Source organism: Nerophis lumbriciformis, linkage group LG24, assembly GCF_033978685.3.
Source record: "Nerophis lumbriciformis linkage group LG24, RoL_Nlum_v2.1, whole genome shotgun sequence".
NCBI classification, from domain to species: domain Eukaryota; kingdom Metazoa; phylum Chordata; class Actinopteri; order Syngnathiformes; family Syngnathidae; genus Nerophis; species Nerophis lumbriciformis.
Window position 1 is genome coordinate 15,168,335 of NC_084571.2, and position 24,932 is coordinate 15,193,266.

General features: G+C 39.5%; 2 protein-coding genes across 6 annotated transcripts in view; both read left to right on the top strand.

Moving 5' to 3' along the window:
• The window catches only part of rab11fip4a (RAB11 family interacting protein 4 (class II) a), a 60,477-nt gene extending 40,846 nt beyond the window's left edge, over positions 1-19,631 (top strand). The window contains 5 exon segments of the mRNA XM_072915963.1: positions 8,571-8,652; positions 10,646-10,783; positions 12,234-12,380; positions 16,311-16,454; positions 16,566-19,631. Coding sequence (XP_072772064.1) covers positions 8,571-8,652; positions 10,646-10,783; positions 12,234-12,380; positions 16,311-16,454; positions 16,566-16,682 — 628 coding nt within the window. The 3' untranslated portion in view covers positions 16,683-19,631.
• Positions 19,632-20,670: 1,039 nt separating this feature from the next.
• The window catches only part of LOC133620289 (uncharacterized), a 56,369-nt gene continuing 52,107 nt past the window's right edge, over positions 20,671-24,932 (top strand). The window contains exon 1 of one of the 5 annotated variants that reach the window (XM_061981643.1): positions 20,671-20,953. In XM_061981643.1, coding sequence (XP_061837627.1) covers positions 20,825-20,953 — 129 coding nt within the window. In that variant the 5' untranslated portion in view covers positions 20,671-20,824. The remainder of the gene's footprint in view (positions 20,954-24,932) is intronic. The other 4 variants (XM_061981644.1, XM_061981648.1, XM_061981645.1 and 1 more) reach the window with 4 other exon arrangements.

Below are 24,932 nucleotides of genomic sequence, written 5' to 3' on the forward strand. Positions count from 1 at the left end.
GCAGGGTGATGCCTCTGCTTGGTCAAGGAGCTCTGGTTCGTCCACAGGTGGGTCTTCTTCAAATAGACCGGTTGGTGGTGTTCCGACAGGCTCAGGTGGGTTTTCACCAGGCTTGAGTTCCTCTTCTTCCACAGGTAAAGAAGCTTCAGATTTGGCAGAGGACTCCCCATCAGAAGGTGAGCTTTCAGTTTCTAATACAGGATCGACAAGAATGACTGAAGGCACAGGTGAGGAATACACAGCCCTGGTCAGCGGCTGAGTGCGGTGTTCAGCTCCGGGTTCGACAGCTTGCGAACTCTGGAACTGAAAAGTGGTTGACGGAATCAGAACTTGAGGTCGATTCCATTCCTCTTCCTCCAGGTCTTCAAATTGATCGACGGTTACTGGCTTCCGGCTCCGGGTTACAGGGCGACGTGGTGGTGTAATTGGTAATGGATCTGGACCACCACTGGCTGGTAGAAAGGAGCATGGGAGGAGTAGATCTCTGTGGAGCGTACGATTGGGTCTATCTGCCCTGTTTTCAGGCCGAACTGTGTACACCGGCAGGTTCCCGGCACGCTTCACAACGACGTAAACATCATGCTCCCATTTGTCTTCAATCTTGTGCTTGCCACGCAGCCTGACATTTCGCACAAGAACTCTATCTCCTTCCTCCAGACTCGACGGAGTGACTCGCTGATCGAAACGAGTTTTATTCCTTCCGCCAGATTTAGCAGCATTCCTCGAAGCAATTTCAAAACTCTCTTCAAGTCTGGACCGCAGGTTCTCAACATATTGGGAATGAGAGGTGGCTTGTCTTCCCCGCACAGGTAAGCCAAAGGCCAGATCTACCGGGAGTCGCGGTGAACGGCCAAACATCAGTTCGTATGGCGTAAAACCGGTGACATCGTTTCTCGTACAGTTGTAAGCATGCACTAACGGTTTTACGTGTTCCTTCCATTTGGCTTTCCTCTTGTTCTCAAGGGTCCCAAGCATGCTGAGTAGGGTCCGGTTGAACCTCTCGACTGGGTTTCCCCGAGGATGGTAAGGGGTTGTCCTGGTCTTTACAATCCCAGCGAGTTGGCACAGTTCTTTAATCAATTTAGACTCGAAGTCGGGTCCTTGATCCGTGTGGAGACGTTCAGGTATTCCATAGCACACAATGAAGTTTTCCCATAGACACTTTGCCACTGTCTTTGCCTTTTGATTTGCGGTGGGTATGGCTATTGCAAACTTTGTAAAGTGGTCGGTGAAAACCAGAATGTCTTTAATATTGCTTTGATCGGGTTCGAGTGACAAGTAGTCCATGCAGAGCAACTCCAAGGGCCGACTCGTTTTGATGTTAACGAGTGGTGCAGATCTTTCAGGAAGTGCCTTGCGTCTCACACAACGATTGCAGGTCTTGATCTTATTCTCCACGTCAGCTGCCATACGAGGCCAGAAAAAACGGGTGCGTACGAGGTCCAAAGTCCGCTCAATGCCCAGGTGACCCATGTCATCATGTAAACTGGTCAGGACTACAGACTTCAACTCCTCCGGTAACACCAGCTGGAAAGAGACTTGTTCTCCGTCATGCCTCCTCCGGTACAAGATGTCCTCTTGTATCTCGAGACGATTCAGCTCCCTTAGCAACAGCGCAAGGTCCGGGAGTTCGCTCCTTGCCGTTGGGGGAACCTTTTCCCCAGTGTCAATCTGGTAAATGACCTCTCTGATAACTGGGTCAGCTAGTTGCTTTTCCTCGAGGTCCAGATGTGACAGGGTGGGAACAACTGGTAGGCCATGACGGTCCTCACTGGCGTAGCAGTCAGGGACTGCGTTGGCTGACAGACTGAGAGACTCGACGAGGGTAATCTGACTTCCTGCGGAACTGCTGGGCTGACTGGTGACAAGACAGCGGTGGCATATGGCAGATACGATGTCTGGGTCGAGTTCTTCAACTTCACTCTGTTCAACAACATGTTCTTCCGTGAATTTGTTAATCAGGTCCCAGTCCTTCTGCACTGACAGGTCAGCAGGTTGGTTGTGAGGGCGGCGTGATAGAGCGTCGGCGTCGAGGTTCTGCTTCCTGGCTCGATACTGCAGCTTGAAAGTGTAGGTGGACAGGGCAGCAAGCCATCTATGAGTGGCGGCATCCAACTTTGCCGATGTTAACAGGTAAGTGAGCGGGTTGTTGTCAGTCACTACCACAAAGTGGGCCCCATACAGGTAGTCATGAAACTTCTCACACACACTCCACTTCAGCGCAAGGAATTCTAACTTGTGTGCAGGATACCTCGATTCGCTTGTTGACAGGCCCCGGCTGGCGTAAGCAATTACTCTCAGCTGGCCGTCTTGGTCTTGGTAAAGAGCCGCTCCAAGCCCTGTGGTGCTGGCGTCAGTATGCAATATGTAAGGTCGTTTTGGGTCGGCGAAGCAAAGGACTGGGGAACTGGTCAACTTCTCAATGAGTGTTTCGAAAGCTTGCTGGCAGGTAGGTGTCCATCGCTCTCCGAACGGCTGTTTTGTGTCATGAAACTTTGCTGGACTCGATCTCTTCTGGGACTTGGAGGTAGGTGTATAGCCCCGCGTCAAATCATTGAGAGGTTTGGCGATGACTGAGTACCCCTTTATGAACCTCCGGTAATATCCAGCAAATCTTAGGAACGACTTGAGCTCCTTCAAAGTTCTTGGAATTGGCCAGGTTTTTAAAGCAAGGATCTCGACTCCCTTCTCTGAAACTATATGTCCCAAGTACTTGACAGACTTCTGGAAAAATTTACATTTCTCAGGAGAGAGCTTCAGACCATATTCTTTTAGACGATGCAATACCCGCAGCAGCCTCCGCTCATGTTCTTCCAGCGAATCCGAAAACACAATGAGATCGTCGAGGAAAACCAGAACTTCCTTTAAATGGAGATCCCCCATGCTCTTCTCCATTAACCGCTGAAATGTGGATGGAGCGTTTGTTACCCCTTGGGGCATTCGGTTGAACTCCCAAAATCCGATGGGCGTCACGAAAGCTGTCTTAGCTTTGTCTTCTTCATTCATTTCGATCTGGTAGTATCCAGATTTCAAATCGAGAACGCTGAACCATTTTGAACCGGTCAAAGCGGAAAGAGACTCCTCCAGATTTGGCAAGGGGTAGGCGTCTTTAACCGTTTGAAGGTTCAGCTTCCTGTAATCGATGCACAAGCGTATGTCCCTGTTCTTCTTACGGACCACGACGATTGGTGACGAAAATGGCGACTCTGATTCACGAATGACACCAGCCTCCAGCAGGTCTCTGAGATGTTGTCGGACGGCCTCGATGTCATGAGGGTGAATGGGTCTGGCTCTGTGTTTGAACGGAGTTTCGTCATCCAGCTTTATGTGATGTTTCACTTTGTTCGTGCGTCCAAAGTCCAGTTCACTGAGTGCGAAGACGTCCGGGATCTGATGGAGTTTCTCCGTGATTCTTGTCTTCCACTCCGGTGGAATAGGTGACTCTCCAAAATTCAGCTTTAGATTGATGTGAGGACTTTCAGATGGTGAACAGCTTGTTGACACGCTGTGCGACAAGATCTGCGGTGACACGGCAAGTTCTGCGATGGTGGAGAGAGGTGGGATGGTCATATCCTGGTCCGACTCGTTACTCAGGATGACCGGAATCTTCTTGTGGGATTGGCTTGGGAGCATAATCAAATAATTTTTGACACACAGCCCACCTGGCAGTGGTGAGGCGGGATGCTCCACAAGCGCCCACTGACCGGGAGACAGCATGCTGGTGGGGACGGAGCCATCGACGACGGTAGTGCGCCCAGCAGGGATGAGGACAGGCGACTTACTGGCTAACCTCACAACGCCGTCACAGCCTTGTTGTTGTTGCTGGTGGCGTATTTGCAGCACTGCTCTGTAGCTATTTGCTGTCGGCTGGAAGTTGGATAAGTCACTCCCCAAATGCTGGTTGTATAACGGCTCCAGTGTATTCATGCCAATTAATACCTGGGACTGATGAGCTTTGTCGTCAGGAACAACCAGCGCTAGGGTTGAGACGTCAAAATCAGCTCCCAGGAACTCTCTTGGAAAGGTGACCACCATCTCCACATATCCGAGATACGGAACGACCTGTCCTGCAGCTCCTTCAACTTGCAGTAAGTCACGCAGGGGTTTCACCGGCTGGTCCGCAAAATGCTGGTTGTAGAACGAGACTGGGATCGTAGTTACTTGCGATCCGGTGTCCAACAAACAGTTGAATTCTTCGCCAGCGATTTTGATGTTTGCTGTCCAGCGGGATCCGACCAAGCCTTTAGGTAACCGGGATGGAACAGCAGTAGTGCTTTGGGTCATTTCTTGACAACGGACGTTTATGGAACGTGTCCATAAACTTGGCGTATAGCTCATCACCATCCTGGACCGTGCCGTATGCTGAGTCAAGTGTCTGTAAATACACGGCTGGAGGAGCGTCCGGTTTCAGGTGCTTCACCATATCCGCAGCAGGTGGTAACAAGCTATCGAAGATCTTGCGTGAGCGCTGTAGGTCGGACACGGCAGGATCCTTCAGTAGCAGCTCTACCCCGGCACGCCATGTGTCATAATCGGACTCTGTTGGAGATCTGGGCGATCTTCCTGAGAAGGCTCTGAGACGCTGCGCTGACAGGTTCATAGCGCTATCGCCGTTCTTCACGATATGTTCGACTACATAACGTTGAACTTCAGGTGGGTTAAGATTTCCGTGCAACATGGCTGGCGGAGGGGGTCTTGTGCTGGTTTGGGCTGTAGGATCTGGCTGGACTCGTGGCAGCAGTTCCACGTGCTGGTTCGAAGCGGCAAGATCAGCCGAATGCTTTTTACTGTCTTCGGAAAGATCCTCGTCCTCAGTGGCGGTGGTGTGGAGCTTGTTGACCTTCTGACCAAGCAGAGACATCACCCCACTTAGAATGATTGAAAAATCTTGGCCGGTCAGTTTCGCAACTCTTTCTAGCTCAGAGAGGTAATCATTGGTCTTTCGCTTCCCTACCTCGTCCGCGTAGACTGTAGCGAGTTCTGAAATTTTATAAGCCGCTTTTTCCGTATCGCACACATACGTATACGGCAGAAGTGGACGTAACGCAACCAATGCGGCGCCTGAGCTGTACTCTACGACAATCGGACAGTGAAAATCAGATTCGGGTTCATCTATAATTTCTTTTTTTGAAATAGACCCATACTGCTGTAAAAATTCAACTACTTCGTCGTCGGTTTTAGTTTTTGTCGCGTCTTCGATCAAAACTGCATTTGGAATCTTAATGCCATGTTTCTCGAATAATTCCATTTTTCCAAAACAATAACATGAGTACCACAAAAAAATTGTTCAGTTATTTCCCTCCACTCCTGGCTAGCTCGCCACGTTATGTAACCTGTATGTTACTTCAATAAAGCACTGTACAAGTACTAAATAAAACAGTGAATGATATGTCTGGGCTAGATCAGAAGAAACTAAATTCAGCTCTAGGAATGGAGAGTAATAAAGACTGAACACAGGATTTATGTTTAAGTGGTACCAAATTATATTAAAGAATAATAGGAAAAATAACAAACATTAAACATGTAAATTCAAATGGCCATTAACATATACATAAATTCACACAACGTTCAGTTATTTACAACATCAGTATACGTGATTTAGTCCTTGTTTTTTTACCAACGATGGTATGAGCGCAACACAAATTCATAGTACATTAAACAGCCCCGCAAAGTCCACGTTGTGGTGGCAGTGTCCAGAGGGGTTTTAGTGAAGGGACGGGGGAAAAGTGAAGGTTCAGGAGGACCGCAATGAACTTGTTGCGTTTTGGCAAAAAAGAAGGGAAAACAGAGGGCGGCTGCTAAGAAGCCTCCTACCAGCCCGGGGTTCAGTTGGGTGGATTCAGTTCAAGTAGTTCGGTTCCAGGCATAAAGCTTCAGACTCTAGTTCAGGGGCTCTAAGCTCGCCATCCAACCTGGCCTGTATAAAAGGGCAGGACCAGTCAAATTTCCAGTGCGCACACAAAAAATACATTCAAATACTAAATACTAAATAATACTACTGTATTCAAATAGCAAAGTATATTCCTTAATATTGTACAATAAATAATTCATACATCCAATTAGAATAAATATAATAATTGTTATATCAAAATATTCATTACTCTAAAAAGGTATCAAAATGTAAACACTGCATCCACAAATAGAGTGCTAGCAGACACAGTGGTTGACTGGACTGCTTCATAAAGTGCCTTGGATGCATAGCACTGATAACTATCAAAGCTAGTATGACAACACAAGAACAATAAGACAATTGTTGACAGTAATAACATTTCATTCATTGGGTTTAACTATATTCAGAGAAACCGGGCGTATAAGTAGATGCTAACAGCTCCATTCAAAACGAATGCAGCGGCTAGGCTACACAAATGCAACTTACCAATTCCGCAGATAAATCACTCTCAAACACTCCCGCGGACGACCCACGGCTCCGGTAGTCGGCTCCTACAGTTCGACATCATTACATTTCAGTTTAGAAGGCTGATTTAATAATTAAAGCGTAAAACCGAGTCACATACCTGCAGCAACCTCACAGTAGTGATGGGTCCGGCAACACCGATGCATCGGCGCATGCATCGAGCTCATAGAGCGAAACCCTGTGTCGGTGCGTGTACCGCTTTTAGAAAGTCACGTGACCGATCATGAGCTGTTTTGGTCACGTGACCGATACGCGAACTGTGTCGCACTGACGCTGACTCTGTGCCATGTGAGCGGATCTTTTCTACAGCCGGAGAAATACTAACTAAGAAGAGAAAGCGTCTAAAATTTAATACGTTGGAAAAACTGTTTTTTTTTTTTAATAAAAATGTGTTAAAAAAAAAAAAAATAATAATTTCCAGGTCCACAAGCATCCTCATTCACAACACGTTCTCTTAGATTTCCATGTTATGATACATGTTCACATTATTTATTGACTGTATCTAAAAAAGACAAAAAATATATTTTTATTTAAATGAAGTTATGAAATAATCCTAAATGAAATACAATGACTTGGTTTATATTATTGTATATACTAGGTCAGTGGTTCTCAACCTTTTTTCAGCAATGTACCCCCTGTGATTTTTTTTAATTCAAGTACCCCCTAATCAGAGCAAAGCATTTTTGGTTGAAAAAAAAAATACAGCACTATGTCATCAGTTTCTGATTTATTAAATTGTATAACAGTGCAAAATATTGCTCATTTGTAGTGGTCTTTCTTGAACTATTTGGAAAAAAAGATATACAAATAACTAAAAACTTGTTGAAAAATAAACAAGTGATTCAATTATAAATAAAGATTTCTACACATAGAAGTAATCATCAACTTCAAGTGCCCTCTTTGGGGATTGTATTAGAGATCCATCTGGATTCATGAACTTAATTCTAAACATTTCTTCACAAAAAAAAAAAAATCTTTAACATCAATATTTATGGAACATGTCCACAAAAAATCTAGCTGTCAACACTGAATATTGCATTGTTGCATTTCTTTTCACAGTTCTTTTTGACAGACATTTTAGTGACAAACCTGAGCTTGTGCTTCACTGAGTTTATGAACTTACATTCATATTTTGTTGAAGTATTATTCAATAAATATATTTATAAAGGATTTTTGAATTGTTGCTATTTTTAGAATATTTTTTAAAAATCTCACGTACCCCTTGGCATACCTTCAAGTACCCCCAGGGGTACGCTTACCCCCATTTGAGAACCACTGTACTAGGTCATAAAATCAGTGTCAGTTGAGTCGGTCCATAGGTTGCCTGTAGGGATTTTTAATGTCCAGCAGATGTCAGTATTTAGTGACACAATATCGACACAGTATCAATACAGTTTTGCAATGTGTCGAAACGCTTCATGACGCCTCATCAACCCATCACTACCTCACAGTGTGTCCCTCTCGCTCTCACCGGTAGCAGCCGACTTCCGGGTTTTATGCTCGTCTGACAGCCGCGTTAAGTCACGTGACCGCGTGACGTAATGACGCACGCAAGTCACGTGACCGCGTGATGTAATGACGCACGCAAGAACAGCTTAGACGACGAAAAATAAATAGAAAGGATATTTAAATGGGGTTTTGTCACCCGGGTTACATATGTGATGATTTTTGCATTTAATTACTGAACATTTTATTAAAGTGTATTTATGACACAAAAATCACACACTCTATGGTGGTAAAATAAGTGTAAAAGGTTAAAAAAACGGAATTCAAAGAAATTAAAACGGAAAAAACGTAATTCTATTTTTTTCATATTGCTATTGTTATTTAAATGTGTTGTTACTATTGTTATTATTTTACTTTATCCGGTTGTTGTATTAGATTATATATAAACAAAAGGTTTGCTGGTACAGTAAATACTCATGTTAGTCAAATTAATTAATAATCTTATTATTAATCGTGATTTCTAAAGCAATCAAAAATAATCGTGATATTGTTTTTGTCATAACCGTCCAACCCTAAAAAAATTCCAGAATCATTCACCCCTAGTAAAATGACACTTTGGTTCTTATTAATGCTGTTTTTTTGGTTGTAATTGGAACATAAATAAATACTATAAGTATTTCTAGCGATACATATGTATGCTTATTTATAGGATCCAGCAGTTAAAGGAAGAGAATGATGACATGAAAACAAATGTGAGCAGGTTAAGGTCTCGGACGGAGAAACTGGACCAGGTGAGTTTGGTGAACGTAAAGCATACTTAGACTTAGACTTAGACTTAGACAAACTTTAATGATCCACAATGGAAAGTATTCCACATGTCATATTTATAGTCTTGAAAATGTCTTCAAAAGTCTTACATTTGAAAAAAAAAAAGTTTTTAGCATTAAATGTCATAAATTTACTGAATATTGTGCTCAAAGGTTGAACTCCATTGTTCTGATGGTGGACTTTTGACTGACACCTCACTCAACCCAATAAACAACAATAACCAATCATATCATCTTAAGGAGGAATGATGCGATGAATAGCCAATCATTGATTGACTGTGATAGGCTCCAGCACCCCCCACGACCCCAATAGGGACAAGCGGTAGAAAACGGATGGATAGATGGATGATTGACATGTGGAATCGTCTGATGTGGATCTAAAATGCTAAAATGTAAACAATGATTACCATGTAAAATCCTCTGATATGGATCTGAAAAGTAAACAATGATTAACATGTAGAATCCTCTGATGTGGATCTAAAATGTAAACAATGATTGACATGTAAAATCCTCTGATGTGGATCTAAAATGTAAACAATGATTGACATGTAGAATCCTGTGATGTGGATCTAAAATATAAACAATGAGATTGACATGTAGAATCCTCTGATGTGGATCTGAAATGTAAACAATGATTGACATTTAGAATCCTCTGTGGATTTAAAATGTAAATGATTGACATGTAGAATCCTCTGATGTGGATCTGAAATGTAAACAATGATTGACATGTAGAATCTTCTGATGTGGATCTGAAATGTAAACAATGATTGACATGTAGACTCCACTGATGTGGATCTGAAATGTACACAATGCTTGACATAGAATCCTCTGATGTGGACCTGAAATGTAAACAATGATTGACATGTAGAAACCTCTGAATTAGATCTGAAATGTAAACAATGATTGACATGTACAATCCTCTGATGTGGATCTAAAGTGTAGAAACCTCTGAATTAGATCTGAAATGTAAACAATGATTGACATGTACAATCCTCTGATGTGGATCTAAATTGTAAACAATGATTGACATGTAGCATCCTCTGTGGATCTAAAATGTAAACTGATTGACATGTAAAATCCTCTGATGTGAATCTAAAATGTAAAGAATGATTGACATGTAGAATCCTCTGATGTGGATCTAAAATGTAAACAATGATTGACATGTAGAATCCTCTGATGTGGATCTGAAATGTAAACAATGATTAACATGTAGAAACCTCTGATGTAGATCTGAAATGTAAACAATGATTGACATGTAGAATCCTCTGATGTGGATCTAAAATGTAAACAATGATTTACAAGTAGAAACCTCTGATGTAGATCTGAAATGTAAACAATGATTGACATGTAGAATCCTCTGATGTGGATCTAAAATGTAAACAATGATTGACATGTAGAATCCTCTGATGTGGACCTAAAATGTAAACAATAATTGACATGTAGAATCCTCTGATGTGGACCTAAAATGTAAACAATGATTGACATGTAGAATCCTCTGATGTGGACCTAAAATGTAAACAATAATTGACATGTAGAATCCTCTGATGTGGACCTAAAATGTAAACAATGATTGACATGTAGAATCCTCTGATGTGGACCTAAAATATAAACAATGATTGACATGTAGAATCCTCTGATGTGGATCTAAAAATGTAAACAATGATTGACATGTGGATTCCTCTGATGTGGATCTAAAATGTAAACAATGATTGACATGTGGATTCCTCTGATGTGAATCTAAAATGTAAACAATGATTGACATGTGGAATCCTCTAATGTGGATCTGAAATGTAAACAATGATTGACATGTGGATTCCTCTGATGTGGATCTAAAATGTAAACAATGATTGACATGTGGAATCCTCTATTGTGGATCTGAAATGTTAACAATGATTGACATGTAGAATCCTGCCATCAGTGTGGATGTCAGAAACAAACTAATCCAAATCCAATTTAGGAGAAGCAGAAGAAGCTGGACAAACTGGAGGACACCAGCCTGAGACTAAAAGACGAGGTGGACACACACAGAAGGATTATGGCTAAACTTTGGCAAAACCGCCGTGAGTTTCATAAGGAAAAAGAATCCATGCAAGAGGTAAGCTCCGGTGTTCATTTTGACAGCAGTTTTTTATTGCGTTGTACTCATATTTTAGTCCTTTAAATTGGTTTCGTATTTACCGACTAAATTCCTCAACATTTTAGTCGACTAAGATATAACGTGCTACATCTTTTACAGTGTTGTACACATAAACTGTAACAGGAAAGGTTGCAATGTTGACTCTATTAACACAAAACTGTCATGCAGGCTGTTTTTTCCTTAAAGTATAATAGTGAATCAAAATCTTGTTGTCTTTGACAAAAAGGGCGTAAAAATAAAAAATAAAAGAACATTAAAAAATAAAAACTTTTAAACGACTGATAAATCTGAGGTTTATCTTTAGACTCAAGTGTTGAAAGTTAAAAAAAAAAAGTAAAATTTGTTTTTAACACTTTAATGAGTGGGGCACTTTTGGATCCCCAACAGTTTTAGTGGGATTTGTTTTTAAATAATAATGATTTCAAATCAATGTTATGAACTAGTGACCTTTTTAATACTTCAATGACTTCACATCAAATAGTCCACTTGGAAACTCTTTTTGGGGAAATGATTGCGTATTTTGTGTCTTTGCTATAAAAACAGGGTTTTCTGTGACAAAAAGGGCATACAACATAAAAAAATTAATTATATCAACAGATAGACCTGGAGTTGATCTCTAGAGATTTAAGCGTTGAATAAGAATAAACAGTGTGTGTGTGTGTGTGTGTGTGTGTGTGTGTGTGTGTGTGTGTGTGTGTGTGTGTGTGTGTGTTTTAACTAATTTTTAAAATGTTATGACTGAGACCCTTGCAGGAGACCTTAAGGTTAAAAAATGAAAGATATCAAAATGGTCCCCGCATGCTTGAATTTTTCAGGGTGTGGCCATTAGTGGACCCTGATGTAGGTCTACTATTTATTAAGCCAATTATGACCAAATAAAAAGTATCACTGATTTAAAGGAGTTCATAAAAAAAACACCAGTGTACGCTGCATGAAAAGATGTGTGCATGGATTATGGTTTATAAACAAGTTAACAAGTTTTATTCTGTGTTGGCATCTTGGCTACTGTGCCGTTTAAATACAACGACCAGTGTTATAAATCCAGAAGGTCAGTATACCGTGTCTTTCTTTGTGTTAGCCTGAAAAATGTCCATTGCTTTTTAAATTGGCAGACAATGTAGTGGTAGAGTAAGCAGCCTTGCTCTTGCTCTACCGTCTTTAATAGTAACAATGAGTCAGTACAGTATGAGTCTTTTCCAAATATTGGCTTGAGAACCAAGAAACCACCGTAGTTCTGATTGAATCCCCTCCGTGATTTATCCCACATGCTACTGTGATTGGCTAACTGCTCCCACTCATCTAAAGACTAAATTCCATAAAATTGGGTTTTGTCTGTCAACATTTTAGTCATGTTTTTATTCGTTGAAAATGTTTAGTCAACAAAAGTAACAGTGACGTGCTCTTGCAGCTCGTTGATGATCTACGCAAAGAACTGGACTACTTGCAGATCTTTCAGAGGGACTTGGAGAATCCTGGGAAGGGCAAAGAGCTTTCTGAATGCAACACCAAGCCCAGAGAGGTAGAAATGGAACAGGAGGTCAAGAAATTGAAGCAGGTGTGTGCATGTCAGGCATCATTCTGATATCGTTTTACAAGAAATACTACAACATTAATAGTAGTACTCAGGCATTTGATAAGAAATACTACATTAATAGTAGTACTTTGGCATTTTACAATAAATACTACTCCATTGATAGTAGTACTCGGGCATTTTACAAGAAATACTATTCCATTAATAGGATTACTCTGGCATTTTACAAGAAATACTACTCCATTAATAGTAGTACTCGGGCATTTTACAAGAAATACTACTCCATTAATAGTACTCGGGCATTTTACAATAAATACTATTGCATTGATAGTAGTACTCTGGCATTTTACAATAAGTACTATTACATTGATAGTAGTACTAAAGCATCTTACAAGAAGTACTACTGCATTGATAGTACTACTAAGGCATCTTTCAAGAAGTGCTATTGCATTGATAGTAGTACTAAGGCATCTTACAAGGAGTACCGTTGCATTGATAGTAGTACAAAGGCATCTTACAATAAGTACTATTGCATTGATAGTATTACTAAGGCATCTTACAAGAAGTAATATCACATTGATAGTAGTATTAAGGCATCTTACAAGAAATACTATTGCATTGATAGTAGTACTCGGGCATTTTACAAGAAATACGACAACATTAATAGTAGTACTCTGGCATTTTTCAAGGAATACTACTCCATTAGTAGTAGTACTGTGGCATTTTACAAGAAATACTACTCCATTGATTGTAGTACTCTGGCATTTTACAAGAAATACTATTCCATTAATAGTATTACTCTGGCATTTTACAAGAAATACTACTCCATTAATAGTAGTACTCCGGCATTTTACAAGATGTACTATTGCATTGATAGTAGTACTAAGGCATATTACAAGAAGTACTATTGCATTGCTAGTACTACTAGGGCATCTTTCAAGAAGTACTATTACATTGATAGTAGTACTGAGACATCTTACAAGAAGTACTATTACATTGATAGTAGTAAGGCATCTTACAAGAAATACTATTGCATTGATAGTAGTACTTAGGCATCTTACAAGAAGTACTATTGCTCTGATAGTAGTACTAAGGTATCTTGCAAGAAGTACTATTGCATTGATAGTTGTACTCAGGCATCTTACAAGAAGTACTATTACATTGATAGTAGTACTGAGACATCTTACAAGAAGTACTATTGCATTGATAGTAGTACTAAGGTATCTTGCAAGAAGTACTATTGCATTGATAGTTGTACTCAGGCATCTTACAAGAAGTACTATTACATTGATAGTAGTACCAAGGCATCTTACAAGTAGTACAAGTAGATAGTAGTACTATCAATGCATTAGTGGTAGTGAATCACTACCATTTAGTGATTCTTTGGTGACCGCTAAATGCAGCCTGCGTACCACTAGTGGTACACGTACCACAATTTGAGAATCACCGGTCTAAAAGGGACAAGCGGTAGTAAATGGATGGATGGATGGACGGTCTAATAGAAATCATTGGTACATTTTTTTACAGAATTTCAAAGCATCTTAAAAGGGGTCAAATCTCTTTAACTTCAACTCAATCCTCTATTTTATTGACCTAACAGGGATTAGTGATGGGATCGGCAGTTCTTTTGACTGTACTGAATCATAAATTGATTCGTTCAAAAAATTTGTTCACCGAATCCCCCCCCCCCCTCAAAAAAATAGGGGGGGGTTACAATACAGTACAGTGCAGACATTCGCGGGAGAAGCAGCAAATAGGGTGAACGCGAGTCCCTACACAGCTCTGTGCATGCAGTACACCAGGCAGTGAGTGACTGACACAGCGCCACAGTCAGCACAGTTCAGTACGTGAACGTGAATCACTTCTGCAGCAGCAGTTCTGTGTGCAGGTCGGCGAATCACGAGTCAGTCAGTAACAGCTTCCCCAGCGGCAGATCTCGGTGTGTGTCAGTTCGCGAACGACACAAGCCCTCAGCACCCAATGAACGACGCGCACAGTGACTGAACGAGAGCCTCAATGTGACGTCCTCCTCCGCGACACAGTCAGTTCTCTGTGTCAGTAGGTTCGCGAGTCCTGATTCTGAATGAGTGAGTGAGTGCAGCGCGAACCTGAATCACGTCCTCAGCGACAACCAGTCAGTTCTTGTAGGTTCGTGAAGCGAACCTGAATCACTCAGCTACAGTTCTGTGGGCCAGAGGGCGACAGACGTGAATCGCTCTCTGCCCTGACAGACTCCCCTTGACGTTCGCAAACAGACATTGCAGCTGTAGTAGAGACTTTTAAAAACTCTGTGTGTGCGTTTCCGGCCTGTCCAATAAACAAAGTGTGACTAAATGTCTTGGTTGTTAAATATGTTTTATTGCACTGAAATGAAAATAAGAAATAAATAAAAGTGGGAAATAAAAAAAATAGTAATAGCCTACTAAAATGCTTGCAATCAACAGTTAAATAAATAGACCTCGTTTGTTTAGTGCAAAAACAAATATTAAATTAAGAAACCCTTAACAAATGCCAACATAAAAACTAAAAGTTCTGTAGCAAAGAAAATGTAAACTTAAATATGCAAACAAAAAGAAAATAAATACCTTCAAAATAAAACAAATAAATTAAGAGCCAGAAATGCCAACATAAAAACTAAATGTTCTGTAGCCTACGTTTAAAAATATAACAAAGAAAATATTAACTTAAATGTGCAAACAAAAAGAAAATAAATAGGCTACCTTAAATAAAACAAAACAAATATTAAACCAAGTGCCAGAAAAGCCAACATTAAAACTAAAATTTCTGTAGCTTACATTTAAAAATATAAAAATGGAAATATCAACTTAAATATGCAATAAAAAAGAAAATAAATAGCTTAAATAATATAAAAATCAAGATAAATAATAGCCTATGTATATGTACATACATTAGTTGTTATTTTTATTTTAAATCTTCTCAAACAGCCTGCCCTACACTTTACCCCCCGCCCCTCCCCCTCGCGTCGCTGGTGCTCAGCCTTGGCCTGCCTGCACTGACTTTCTTTCTGTCTCCTCTACTCTCATAACTTTATGTGTTGAGATAATGGGGACGGGGCGCGTGTGTGTGTTTTTTTCATGTGGCTTGAGTCAACATTAGCCGTTAGCTTGGAGAATAAATGGAGAACGGATGCCAATGGCATGAAACATATCCCCGCGACGGGAGGAGAATCACTCGCGGCATTGGGGCAAGCAGAGCAGAGAGCGAGAGCGTTGTCGTTCACTGAGTGATTCATGTCGTTAATCCGCGGTGAACGAATCGTTCGCTCAGTCCCTCCCCCCGCCCCCATGATGAGTAGCTGGCTGCGTCGTTCGCCGACGTCGAGGGTTCAGTGAGTCACAGAATGCGCCAGTTTCACTCATACCGGCATGGTCGCGGCGGAGCTCAACTGAACTGACAAAGGAACGAATCAGTTCATGAAGTGATTCGGTTCAGTACGTTCACTCAAAAGATTTGTTCGTTCGAACGAATCGTTCGCGAACGACACAACATTAACAGGGATCCGTGTTTTACCATGCCATGGTTCCATCTCATTGTGCTACATGTGAATGTTTTCATGGGAACTGAATGTGATCTGGACCCCCACCCAGACATACAATACTAGTACATGGATCATGACAAACAGGACATCCTGAGTGTAGTAGAGGCACCGGCACGGGGTCTCAGCACTGTGGTGCGTTCAGGTGCACTGTTTTCCATGGCAACCTTTTATGACACAAACTTGACAACCAGTTTGACGAGTCACGTGAATATTATTTCGTGTGCTTTTTACTTTCACTTTGCATGCTCCGTGGTAGAAGACTTGGCACATCTCAGACTGGCGGTCTTCATCAATTCATAACAGCAAAAGTGCTGATGTGGTCTTTGTTCTTGTTCAAGTCTCAGCTGGGCATGAAAGGACACGTTGAACGGCAGAACATTTTTGTGTTTCCACAGGAGAACCATAAATTACGAAACCAAAACGACGACTTGAACGCTCAGATTCTGAGTCTAAGTTTGTTTGAGTCCAGGAGTTTCTTCTCCAGCCACTCCAAGGTGCAATGTTTGGCTGCTGAGATCGACAACGCGTCCAAAGATGAGGTTGGTCTCTTGCTTGCTTTCCTTCATTTTGCACATTTATTTGTGTAGAGACCTAAGGAGGACTGGCATCTCCATGGTACGTTTTTTTTTACCAATCTTTGTCTCCTTCAGCTGGTGGATGCTTCCAAAGCACAAGAGGAGATCAACTTGCGTCTCAGGAAGTACATGGACAAAATAATTTTGTCCATTCTGGACCACGACCCCTCCATCTTGGAGATCAAGTGTTAAGATTCTGAACCATGATCTCCATCATGGAGATCAAGTGTCAAGATTCTGGATCACAACCCTTCCATCTTGGAGATGAAGTCTTAAGATTCTGGAACCCGGCCCCTCCATCTTGGAGATCAAGTGTTAAGATTCTGGACCATGATCTTCATCTTGGAGATCAAGTCTTAAGATTCTGAACCATGATCTCCATCATGGAGATCAAGTGTTAAGATTCTGGACCACGACTCTTCCATCTTGGAGATCAAGTCTTAAGGTTCTGGAACCCGGCCCCTCCATCTTGGAGATCAAGTGTTAAGATTCTGGACCATGATCTTCATCTTGGAGATCAAGTATTAAGATTCTGGCCCATGATCTCCATCTTGGAGATCAAGTCTTAAGATTCTGTACCACAACCCCTCCATCTTGGAGATCAAGTGTTAAGATTCTGGACAACAGCCCCTCCATCTTGGAGATCAAGTGTTAAGATTCTGGACCATGATCTCCATCTTGGAGATCAAATGTTAAGATTCTGGACCACGACCCTCCATCTTGGAGATCAAGTGTTAAGATTCTGGACCATGATCTCCATCTTGGAGATCAAGTGTTAAGATTCTGAACCATGATCTACATCATGGAGATCAAGTGTTAAGATTCTGGATCACGACCCTTCCATCTTGGAGATCAAGTCTTAAGATTCTGGACCCCGGCCCCTCCATCTTGGAGATCAAGTGTTAAGATTCTGGACCATGATCTCCATCTTGGAGATCAAGTGTTAAGATTCTGGACCACGACCCCTCCATCTTGGAGATCAAGTCTTAAGATTCTGGACCATGATCTCCATTTTGGAGATCAAGTCTTAAGATTCTGGACCACAACCCTTACATCTTGGAGATCAAGTGTTAAAATTCTGGACCACGACCCCTCCATCTTGGAGATCAAGTGTTAAGATTCTGGACAACGGCCCCTCCATCTTGGAGATCAAGTGTTAAGATTCTGGCCCATGATCTCCATCTTGGAGATCAAGTGTTAAGATTTTGGACCACGACCCTCCATCTTGGAGATCAAGTGTTAAGATTCTGGACCATGATCTCCATCTTGGAGATCAAGTGTTAAACACACTGAAAAGGGGAACTGCACTTTTTTTTGGAATGTTGCTTATCATTCACAATATTTACTTCAGACAAGAACTTATATATTTTTATATGCATTCTAAATTGTAAAATACAGCAAGTAGAAGGTGGCTAACAACACAGCTAAAGGGAGTACACTATTGTGTCCATAAAGTTCTTTAAAAAACATCCAAAAAGCACCACAAATCCTCCATTTACATGTTGTGACCTGAATATTAACAAGTATTAGCAATATTGTTATTATAAGTGCTAACACAGAGTAACTAATTTTAGTAGCACCTAAAAATGCCACTTTTAGGTGGCACTAGTTGATGCTACTGACCTATTGAGCTGGGTTGGTGAAAGTTAATTCTAGATGATAAAGTGTGCCTCTCACCTGGATAGTAGAAGGTTGTGGATATGAACCCACAAGTTGGTCAACTTTGACACACAACTTGGACCCGGAGAAAGAAAGATAGAAAAATACGCTAATAGTTTAACCCTTTGTGAGGATTACGATGAATTGTTGATGTAAAGGGGAACATATAAACATCTCATCAGTGTTTATCCCAGTGAGAGCAGACATTGTGCAGTAAGTGATTGTTTTATCATGTTTGTATATCTCGTTTAGCACTTAGCAATACTGCTACATAATGCTTAGTGTTTGACTATAGCTGTGTCTGTTTAGCACACAGATTCTAAAACTTGTAGATCATTCTCCTTTTATTCAGGCTCAAAAATAGAAGTTTCTGAATCATCATTTGTCCCAAAGTAGTCTTTGTAGTCTCCCATCAAGTCTGCCATCATTAGTAGTGTTGTTGTTGTTGTTGTTGTTGAAGGGAAAGTGAACGTTGTGATGCGTCTAAGAAATTAATACTTAAAATGATGAAAATATGTAATTCTGACATGTAATTATGAATGTTACTAGATACTACATCTATACTTACAGCATGTACAGTATATAAGATGTAGATAGAGTTTTTTTTTTTTTACAGAGCTTTATAGCCAGAATATATGAATCCCCATGAGCTGCATGTTAGCCACCTCTTGCTAGCGTTTATTCAGGAAAGAGAATGCATACAAAAAGAAAAGGTGTGTTCTTGTCTTACAGGATTATTGTGAACAATGGACCAAAAAGTGCAGTTCCCCTTGCAGACAGGGTTATGTAGTGTTGTGCAGACCAACAAGTGTTTCTAGTAATGAAAAGTGTTTGCCAAATGAATATTTTTTGATCGTGCGCCATATTGTCTGATTTTTTTATTATTTATTTTACTTTTTTATTACCTTATACTCTATTGTGCAATATGAATGTTTATGTTATTATTATTTTTTACTTTATTAACTTCATTTGTTATTATATTATTCATTTTACTTTTTTATTAACTATTAATTCATTGTGCAATATGATAGTTTATTTATGTTATTCTTTAATTATTTTACTTTTTTATGATCTTTTATTTCATGATGGTGTTTATTATTTGTACATTGTGCTATCTATTGGTGTGCAATATATGTGCAAAGGTGTTTATATCTTTAATTCTATATTACCTTGCTCTTACCATAGTGCAAACATGGAACGAATGATAGAAGGCAAGAACAGAACAAAACACTTTTAAAGTGACAGTCACGGATTTGAGTTCCAGGTTTGTGTGTGTATGTAATAAATGTTTCATATTTCCTGCACAATATACATACACTAATATATATATATATATATATATATATATATATATATATATATATATACTGGAGGCAGTCACCACAGTGGACATACTTCACACAAAAGTCACAATTTCGCTGTAATTGTTGCCAAGCTAATAAAGATTTTGGCATTATAAGACTAATAAATTATTTTTTGTGGTGTTCTGTGAATTTTTTCACGTATATTGCGCCATCTAGTGTATGTTAGAGTGTCTTCCGGTCACCAAACACTGCAATAAAGTTGACAGAGTGCAACAAATATGGCCGTATTATTGTTAGCTGAAAAAATACAAGCATGAGTGTTGACAGCGGAGTGCATCAAATATGGCCGCAATATTGTTGGATGACAAAATAAAAGCATGAGTGTTGACAGCAGAGTGCGTCAAATACGACTGCAATATTGTTGGATGACAAAATAAAAGCATGAATGTTGACAACAATGTTGGACGACAAAATAAAAGCATGAAGGTTGACAGCCGAGTGCAAGTGTTGGATGACAAAATAAAAGCATGAACGTTGACAGCGGAGTGCGTCAAATACGGCCGCAATATTGTTGGATGACAAAATAAAAGCATGAATGTTGACAGCAATATTGTTTGATGACAAAATAAAAGCATTAATGTTGACAGCAGAGTGCATCAAATACGGCCGCAATATTGTTGGATGACAAAATAAAAGCATGAATGTTGACAGCGGATCCGAGTGCATCAAATACGGCCGCAATATTGTTGGATGACAGAATAAAAGCATGCATATTGACAGCAGAGTGCATCAAATACGGCCGCAACATTGTTGGATGACAAAATAAAAGCATGTTTTATCATGAGGTTGTGAGCTGAAGTGTGTTTAAAACGTTGATTAGACATAGTTCATTTTGTCAGGAAAACTAACGTCAGAACGACCACAATGCATGCTTCCGGGCACAACATTAATGCTTTTATTTTGTCATCACACGTCCTTAGCAGCAAACATGGCCGAGTGGCTAATGCGACTGTAGTTTTGGCGTTTCTACTTCATTTAGGCCTTTTTATGCTTGGAAAATGCTTAATTTAGAGCAAATTATTAAAACGACAGTATGTGTGGACGATACAATAAATTAAGCAGGGTTACAAATAGGTAATATGAAAACATTTGTTTATTGAGGAACCGATTTGCATCAGAAGTGTGTTGTAGTTACACTCCAGGCCGCTGGGGAGGCAGCAGCGAGCCGTGTTGCGCAACATGTCTACCGCCAAATCAAACATTTCAAAGAAGAAATATTTTCCTTCTCCAAGGAAGATTCGGTGAAAGCGGCTTGCTTGTGATTGTGAATTGTAAACAAGTCGGCGATTACGATTCATCCCGCCCTCAACGATGTACGCTCGCACGAACGCCGGCAGCTCGCACGGAGATTTCCCGGACAGAAACGGAGTCAATTACGTGACATCGACAGAGTCTTTCGGCCACTGCTCACAATTGTTCTGGAAAAAGGATCCAAACGACGTAAGAAAACAAACACACTCCCTCCAATGTTATCTGACAGTAATATTACGATTAATCGATTTTTCATGAATAAACGTATTGCGATTAAATGCTGTTTTGTGATGAAGCTGCTGGTGTTGTATGAGCATCTTCGTCCGCGCTAATGCGGCGCATGGCCTACCTGCTCTGTTTGCGACAACATTCGTACACTTTTATGACACGATGTGCATATTTGAGGCACTGTCATAACTCCAAACATGTCAAATATGACGCCTGGTGCCGAGTAAGAATGTTCATGGCACACCGGGCCGGAACATGCATGCTAATAATTAGCATCAGCTAGCCAAGATGCTAACAGGCGAGCGGTGCTAAACTAGTCTTTTTGTTTACTAAATGGGAAGAGCCACTTCCGCCATGGAGGGATTAGTCACTCGAGCGTCACATGAGTGATTATTAATAATAGTAATAATAATATGGAGAAAGTCTAGTGGCCACACAGGAAGTGAAGGCAAGGCGCCCCATGGAGCTTTTCAAAGACTTCTTTGTGAAGCCAGACTGCTTGCATTGATGGCCGCCGTGCAGCAGACATGTTTGCTCCGCTACACTTTCACTTTTAGCGGCTTTTACCAACACTTCATTTCCTTGCAATTGTCGAGTGCCCACGGGAACGCTCGGCTATTTCTTGTCAGTTTTTGCCTTGACTTAAACGTAAGGAGCGAGAAGAACTATTTTCTGCAGGATGTTACGTCTGTGTTACATTAATTTGATATTCTTATTTAACTATGGGCATTAATTTTTGTTATGCAGTAATTATGTAAATATTATAATTATATAAATAATTATTGACATTTGTCATGACAAATGGAAAATAAGTAGAAGAATAATGTATTTTATTTTGAAATATAACCGTCGTCTGATTATAATCCCGCTGCTATCAAGGCAGACAGGAAATGTCAACACAAGCATGGAAAACAAACAATGTAAACAAAACAATAAAATCACATTGAACACTTAACAATAAGCTCTTAAAAATAAGGAATATGTAAGAAATGCTTCATAAAGTCTAAGAAAATAGTGCAAAGTGTGAAAATGTAAACATAGAGAAAGCTGAGAAGAACTGTTTTCTGCAGGATGTTGCATCTGTGTAACATTAATTTGCCCTGTTATTCTTATTTAACCATGGACATTAATTTTTGTTATGGAATAATTATTTAAATATTATCACTATATCAATAATTATAGATTTTTTTATGACCAATGGAAAATAAGGAGCAGGAGAGTAATTTGATTTTGAAATATAACCGTCGTCTGATTATAATCCCGCAGCTATCAAGGCAGACATGAAATGTCAACACAAGCATGGAAAACACTGAAACAATGTCAACAAAATAGTAAAATCACATTGTACACTTAACAATAAGCTCTTAACATACCTGCCAACTACTCCGGTTTTCCCGTAATTAGTACGGTTTTCATCAACCTATTCCGGGTTACGGTTGCAGTGATAAAAAATACGGTTTTTCATTAATTAAAATAATATTTTTTTTTTAAAGTTTTATTCACGAAATCGCGTAACAACAATCACAATCGACACTGCTTCCCGTAACTTCCTATCGAGCCATTCCGAATGCCATGCGCGAGGCTATTTATAGCACCGCTGCCAAGCACGAGGCACCTGTTGCCCATTGTTTCCAAACGAGCGAACGATCATGGAATCAGCCGGAGAAAAATCGCAAACGAGTCTTAAACCGAAAAGAAAACTGCAGTCATTCCGTGAAGAATATTCAAAAGCCTATCCGGGAATAATTATCTGTTCCAAAAAGGGTGAAAACTACGCGAATTGCACCTTGTGCAGACAAGATTTTTCGATCAAACACGGAGGAATTAGCGATGTAAAAGACCACGTTGGGACAAAAAAACACAAGTCTAATGCCGTTGCTAAATTTGGATTTTAGCCACAAAAAGGTAATGACACCAATGTTATCTATTGGAATTGTTTAGTACTGTTAAAAGTGTTTATACTATTTATGCTTTCAAGTCCAAGTTGAAGAAATCTTGTTAAATGTTGACAGCATAACTACCAAAATACAGAAGTATGTCCTTAATATTTTTGCAGTGCTATTTCTGTTGAAAAGTTAAAATGATTACATTAGAGATGTGATGTGCCACTTTTCAAGTGTCTGATGGCTTAAATTAATTTTCATTAATTTTTCATATTTTGAATTCTTTTGAAAGGCTTACAAAAAAACTACATTTGAATTGTAATTCCATGCTATTGACAGGACTATTAATTTTAATGAAGTTAGCTTACCATGTTTACAGTATGATAATTGTGATAGAAATGTGAATTTTAGGCACAGAATATTTTTTACAATTGAACAAGGCAGTAGATTATACAAGCTTGGACAGAAAGTTAATAATGACACCAATTTTTTTTTTAATGGAATTGTTTAGTACTGTTTTACCATTTGTTTACTGTAAAAAGTGTTTATACTGTTTATACTTTCAATTAACAAATTGAAGTCTTGTGAAAGGTTGACAGGATAACTGGCATTAACTGTCAAAATAATTTCAAACTATTGAAGTTAGCTTACAGAATAAACATGTCAATCAACCCATATGATTTTTGCTGTAATATTTTTGTTTTGAAAAGTCACTGTGACTGATAGAAAAGTGATGGTTTTAGCAACATTTTAACCTGTCTGAATGCAATCAATCATTTTGCGTCGGGGGGCTTCGCACCCCTGAACCCCCCACCAGGACTTTGTCCTGGACCTACCGGGGCCTGCGGCCCCTGGACCCTGGCTACTAGGTTTTTCTGATTTCAAAAGTTGGCAGGTATGTCTTAATAATAAGTAGTATGTAAGAAATGCTTCATAGCGTGTAACAAAAATGTAAATAGAGAAAGCTGAGAATAACTATTTTCTGCAGGTTTAGTGCCAGGATGTTATGTCTGTGTAACATTCATTTGCCTTGTTATTCTTATTCAACTATGGAAATTAATGTTTGTTATGCAGTAATTATGTAAATATTATAATTATATAAATAATTATTGTCATGACCAATGGAAAATAAGTAGCAGGAGAATAATGTATTTTTATTTTGAAATATAACCGTCCTCTGATTATAATCCCGCTGCTATCAAGGCAGACAGGAAATGTCAACACAAGCATTGAAAACAAACAATGTAAACAAAACAATAAAGTCACATTGAACACTTAACAATAAGCTCTTAAAAATAAAGAATATGTAAGAAATGCTTCATAAAATCTAAGAAAATAGTGCAAAGTGTGAAAATGTAAACATAGAGAAAGCTGAGAAGAACTATTTTCTGCAGGATGTTACATCTGTGTAACATTAATTTGCCCTGTTATTCTTATTTAACCATGGACATGAATTTTTGTTATGGAATAATTATTTAAATATTATCATTATATCAATAATTATTGACATTTTTTATGACCAATGGAAAATAAAGAGCAGGAGAGTAATTTGATTTTGAAATATAACCGTCGTCTGATTATAATCCCGCAGCTATCAAGGCAGACATGAAATGTCAACACAAGCATGGAAAACACTGAAACAATGTCAACAAAATAGTAAAATCACATTGTACACTTAACAATAAGCTCTTAATAATAAGTAGTATGTAAGAAATGCTTCATAGCGTGTAACAAAAATGTAAACAGAGAAAGCTGAGAATAACTATTTTCTGCAGGTTTAGTGCCAGGATGTTATGTCTGTGTAACATTAATTTGCCTTGTTATTCTTATTCAACTATGGAAATTAATGTTTGTTATGCAGTAATTATGTAAATATTATAATTATATAAATAATTATTGACATTTGTCATGACCAATGGAAAATAAGTAGCAGGAGAATAATGTATTTTATTTTGAAATATAACCGTCCTCTGATTATAATCCCGCTGCTATCAAGGCAGACAGGAAATGTCAACACAAGCATTGAAAACAAACAATGTAAACAAAACAATAAAGTC